General features: G+C 44.2%; 1 protein-coding gene across 1 annotated transcript in view; it reads left to right on the top strand.

Annotated features, from left to right (window-relative positions):
- The window catches only part of T265_07809 (hypothetical protein), a gene marked incomplete at both ends in the record, with an annotated part of 35,674 nt that extends 30,096 nt beyond the window's left edge, over window positions 1-5,578 (top strand). Inside the window, one exon of the mRNA XM_009173438.1 lies at window positions 4,961-5,578. Coding sequence (XP_009171702.1) covers window positions 4,961-5,247 — 287 coding nt within the window. The remainder of the gene's footprint in view (window positions 1-4,960) is intronic.
- Window positions 5,579-5,798: the final 220 nt, after the last annotated feature.

Raw genomic sequence — 5,798 nt, 5'->3', positions numbered from 1 at the left:
CCTGGAAATATCACAAACGAGAGATTCAGCTGGGTTCCAGGTGAGTCTCTCGAAAAAACAAATTAGTGTGCCTTTGAGTTACGTTAAACGGAACAACCACTGGCATCAAATGCGACATGAACTTGCATGCTGTCCTGTTTCTGGTGCTTATTTTGAGCGGAGTTCACAAACTAGTTGGATCAACACAACCAGTGTAGACCTGAATTAGGAATAGAACGTTACGTAATTGGTAACTCACACGGAGACTCCTAGATGTTGTTCGCACTTGCATTCCGAAATCACATGCCTAGCTAGCTGATTGATGTTTTTTGTCGCCTAACTGGTCATGGCATGTTGACATTCATATGATTTCTAGCTACCATCCGCCTAGACCTACGGCGACTTGTAATGTTTATGGCAAATGTATGATATTCACTGGATTCCAGCGTTTCTACCAGCTAAGTTAATTTCAATTGTACTCTTAAATATGTTGTCCTGGTTAAATTGGAGTGCGAATCGTGATCATCACTGTACTGCCCGAACCTTTTTCATGATTATCTTTACGATGTGGTAAAAGATGTGGTTGAACGGTTTCTGGTTTTGCGAGAGGGTTGTGATGCATTACGGTTTAAGTTCGGATCCTCCTGATAAATAGTGTCCTGGGTCTTGCTTCCTTCCTGTCTTTCCGTTTCCACTGTGTGTAGTTGAGGTTCCCGCTAAGACCGTATCAAAGCTCCTTGGCCCCAGTAACAGCAGTTGGTTGCAGCATAAATTTGGAAAACCTTTTTTTTCTCAAGTGGATGAGTTCGAAAGATCATGTGAAATGGCATCAGCAAGCACCTAGTGAGTTATGTCACGGCAGTTACCACTCGATGCAGCGAGGCACTGATCCGGACATTTTCACTTGAGTTTGGTCGAGAGTTAAATGCAGGATGATATCTCCCGATTCTAGGCGTTTCTTTAGTATTTGCTGTTGGAACTTGGGCATCAAGAAGAGAACCATTCGACAATACGGGGCTGTTCTCAGAAGGAAGAGATGCTTTCGACAGGAAACCAGCTTTCGCACCCAAGCTTAAGCACGTTTCCCGCATATAGAGTAAATTCACATGGAAAATGACCATTCACTTAAAGAAACTTGGAGATAACTGGGGCAATTCGCTCATTCGCAAATTGACTACAGTTATATTGAACTTCTTCCATTGTTTCCGAATTCCACCTATAAAATGCACCTAAGCTGCTGCTCTACCCCTTAAAAGCCAAGCCCTCATCAATAATTTTTCTCGATTTCCCCCCTTTTTGGGTGAAGGGGAGTGATTATTGCGCTTCGAGAGAGATACTGCGTTTCGGCATCGTACGCCATTCCTCCAGCGAGACGAAGCACACGAAAAATTGCTAGCCTTTTTTCAATCATAGTTTTCTCAGCTAACGATCGTTCTGTATACACTGTTTCTCACATATTTCTGTACTGTTGTGTACCATGGATTGCTATACATGTTGTTCATATTTCTGTGCATACTACTTATTTCCTATTTGTGCTCCACTTTAAAGCGTAACTTTTGTGGTGGATGTTGGCGTTAGATTCTGAGACACGTTTCAATGTTCTTATCTTACCGCGACCGAATTCGTTTTAAATGTTGTTTTAAAAGTACTCTCCCTTTGTAGGGAGGTTACACTCCTTCGGAAAACACCACTATTATATTGTGTGATAAATGAGTTGACCAGATAATACTCTGCGTTAAAAAACGATTTTTTAGACTCCTAGACACACAGCCGGAGCAGATGAATTGTTACTGCTTCGCTCTTCACTCCACTCCCGTAGAGATCTCAAGAAGGCTGTGTACAGAAATATTCCTACCTATTGAGTTGATATATGCGAGTGTGCATTTAACCATGAAGATGTTTCAACATTCACTGAAGAGTATGATTGTCTGTTTCAAAATTCTACTTTGAGGCGGTTTAGGCGCTTCGTATTCAGTTAAAGGACATCTTACACCACGGATTTGTTCGAAGCCCGTCTAATTTGTCGTCTGTATCGACTTTATATGCGAATGTGATACCGTGGATTGCTTTTTTCTTGTCTAAACGGTCTCGCAGAAACAGTCAGTAAAAGAGCGACCTGGGGTGGTCCCGTTATTCCACTTTCTTGAGAGGACCGTGTTTGTGTACGAGACCAGGTGTTTATGACGAACTGTTTTTATATTTGGTTGATGTGTATTTTGATGCTTGAGGCTCAACTCTATCCACTAGTGCATTTTCTTGTCTAGTCAGTGAGTTTATTTCAAATCGGTTCTTCATCAAGCGTGTGTAGTCAGACTGCGCCTGGAACCCAACGAGCACTACACAACTGCTTGGTCATTTTCTAAGCAGTGTCACATGTATCACAATTCTGTAGGACAGTTCTAACCTGAAACCTTTAGAATTCGGATTTTTACACCCCACCATTCGGCAACAATGATTAAAAAATTTGCACGGTACTTCTCGGTTTCACAGCGTAAGTTCACTTCGCCTGCGGGATGAAACACAGGTCCGAAACCTCGGGATATCCTCATTTCATACAACTGCTTCGCTGTTTCGCCAAATTCATTCACTTGCATACCAATTTGGTTTTCACGGGAGGACCACCTAAACCCCTCGTTTATGATATCTTTCAACCGACTGCACAAAGGCAGTCTCATGCTTCGAGATATCGCAGTATGTTTTCATAAAGGAAACTACTCACAAAGTTGCTGAAAACTCTTCCAGAGCCCATAACTGGTTTTGCTCTTCAAGTAGGCACAGTCCTCGAATTTTCGTCGGCTTCATGTTCCACTTGAATTCGAATGGCAAGAAATTCGCGAAATGCATTCATTTGTACACCAATTTGGTTTTGGAACTAAGCCCACTTGATGAGCCCCAAAAGGGGCGAAACAGGTCGTCGGTTGTTAAAATGTTTTCAGCAACCGTGTGAATAGGTTCCTTCAAGTTTTCGTTTGTTTTTAACAGCCACCGGACGAATTCTGCTCAGCCTAATGGCTGTTGACAAAACAAGACGGTCGTATAGCAGCCGATACTCTACCAGTTCATCTCAGTGAATTTGCCCAAAGTATATAATTGCGGACCAATTTATGAGGTAAGATCCCGTTGCGGACTGAAAAATTCGTAACGTAAGGTGTCCAGACAGTCAGATACGGCAGGGCCACACAGTGCTTTTTACCAAGTGGATGCACGTAGCCGGACAGTGTCGACGCATGTTAAAGACAAACTGGCGGATCGAACAGAAAAGACAAACGTGAATGTTAAACCATTCAGTGGCGTCGTGTTGAATGGTAGACAGCACGTACTGATTGGCTGACAGTCCTGTTTCGTTTGGCCTCCGAATTCTCGGACAGCGCGGTTGAAGGCTCACTTGATTGTTGGTGTGGGCGTTTTCGGAAGCATTTGTAGTGGGCTGGCATTTGGTTGTTTTTTTTTCGGTGAACTGACCGCAGGGAAGCACGGGGGTCCAACGCTGGCATTCCTTTTAATCATACGAGCACGATAATCGGCTCATTCAAGACCTTCACGTGCAACTTAGTCCTACACGGAAACCAGGAAAACACCGGACAGCTGTCTCCTCCCTGCGAGGAATCAGCTTCAGTTTGCCTCTCACAAATCCCCATGTATACTTGAAACGGAAGCATTCTGGTGGGTATTTATTTTTTTACCACAAATGAGGAATTAACTGTGTGCGTGTGTATAGCGTGTGTATTTGAACAAGATACGGTGCCGTTTTCGAAAAAGTTTGGTGACAATCGGTAGATTTATTGCTGGGCAACGTTTCGCTTTTGACACAAAAGCTTCGTCAGGCCAAGTGACTAGGTTCCGAGGTTGGTCGACGTTTAAGGCGGAAGGAGAACCAATCAGCTAAGTCAAGCTAAACCTCTGTTGGGTGTCGGCCTAGGGATTTATGTGTGTTAGAGTGGTTGAACAAGTTTTGGGTCGGTGAGGAAACCTACACGTGTTTGGGTCCAGTCTAGGGTCTAGTTCTTTTGGTTCGGTTCATTTGATGGTCCCTCCTGAACGTCGCTTAAACATTCTTTCCGTCTGTGTGGATGAGTTAGTGATAAGATAGTTGTGTTAGAGGGATGCTGTGACCTTTGGTCAGTTGGGGTTTCCACTCCCTCCCCCCGGTTTTTTCTAATGATCCTAAGTGGATTGACAACCACACAGTCGCGTGTCAACTCGGTTTATCTAAGACCGCTTTCCATACGCTCGCTTGCTCCACATCCTCGATTCTATTCACGCTGTGATGCTTAGTAATTTCCATCGCCTCGGCTATCAGCCGCTGTGGTGTGAATCGCAGTCCCCGCCTTAAAACTTCCACATCCTCCAGATCTATTCTATGTCCCGTGTGTAAGGCATATACCGCCATCGCTGAGTCTTTGACCAGCGTTTGATATTCTCCTGCATTCCTTGGTGGTTTATTAATCCTTCTTTTATGCTCTGGTGTGCAATTCCCTGGCAGTTTGTCCTATATAAACCTTAGCGCAATCTTTGCAGTTAATTTTATACACACAGTCCCTAGTCCTTTCAACCGGCAGGGATCTTTCAATTGGATCAAAACCGAGCGTAGCATTTTTCCTTTCTGAAAAGCTCCTCGAATGTTGGCTAAGTCCAACAGTTTTCGAATAACCTCCGATGTTTCAGAGGGGTTTGATAAACAATCGGTGGATTTATTGCTGCGCAACGTTTCGCTTTTGACACAAAAGCTTCGTCCGATGTTCCTGCTTTATATGGAATGGCTGCTGTGCCAATTCATTCCTCACTGGGTCTAGATACTGGAGCCATTATCTTTCTTAGTTGACGCCTAATCAAACTCACTGGGTATCCTATTTCTCCTGCCCAATCGGTTCCAAGTATTTTTCACGTAATTGAAGATATGGTGCCATTTGTCCTGAGATTGTTTCACCTGGCAATGGGTTTCATTACATCAACAAACGGCTCGTTCTTGTTCTCCCCACAGCTGCGGAGTTTGACGCCCCGGCCAAATTTCAAATTGTGCGCCACTCACAGCCATACGGCACACTTTCGGGAAATTCTGGCTTGTTCTTCATTGGCTATTCAGCTAGTCCAGGTGCCTTGGATTTTATGCTGGATCGCATGACCGGGCATGCTGATGACACGAGGGCCGATGACGTTATGCGCATGACCACATGCGTGACCGGACAGTACTATTTTTTCCCAAGCCAGTCGGATTTGGAGCGCCTCATTCGCGAAGGTGGATCTTCGGGATTTTGGGGTCGTCGCTAAACCAAACGATCCCCATACCATCTCTCGTTTCTATCCATCTAACCATGTCATCTTGCTGAAGTTCATGTGACCATTTTTCCGCTCTCTGTCTCCGCTTATCTCTAATTCACCACAACTAATGATCCATTATATTTTTCTCGTTTTGCTAACCAGCATTCTCCTTACCATAAAACCGGTCTCAAGAAGTTATCTGCTACCTTTTTATGCCGAACCAACAAATGTTGAATGATAGACTGTCATTGTCGATTCTCTGTTGGAGTGGATTCTGTTTCGCCCGAATATAACTTTCCCCACTACCTCGAGTACCTCTCTCTGAGTTGTAAGTGACGTGTTCAATGACTGCATATCCAGGATCATGACCTTACATTTTGAGTGAAAAGTTCATACCAAGTTGGACAATGACTCTGGCCAGTTCATCCAAAATCACCTGCACCTCTTTCTCCTTCTCGAAGACAGATGAGGTGAATGCACGAATCTGAAAGGCTCGGGCCGCGTTTGCTAACTTGAGACACCTATGACGTCAGAATGGTTTATCCCTGAATCTGAAGGGA

This window comes from Opisthorchis viverrini (genome assembly GCF_000715545.1).
Source record: "Opisthorchis viverrini unplaced genomic scaffold opera_v5_186, whole genome shotgun sequence".
NCBI lineage: Eukaryota > Metazoa > Platyhelminthes > Trematoda > Opisthorchiida > Opisthorchiidae > Opisthorchis > Opisthorchis viverrini.
Note: the sequence above shows the minus strand (reverse complement) of the source record. Positions and strands in the feature narration are given on the sequence as shown.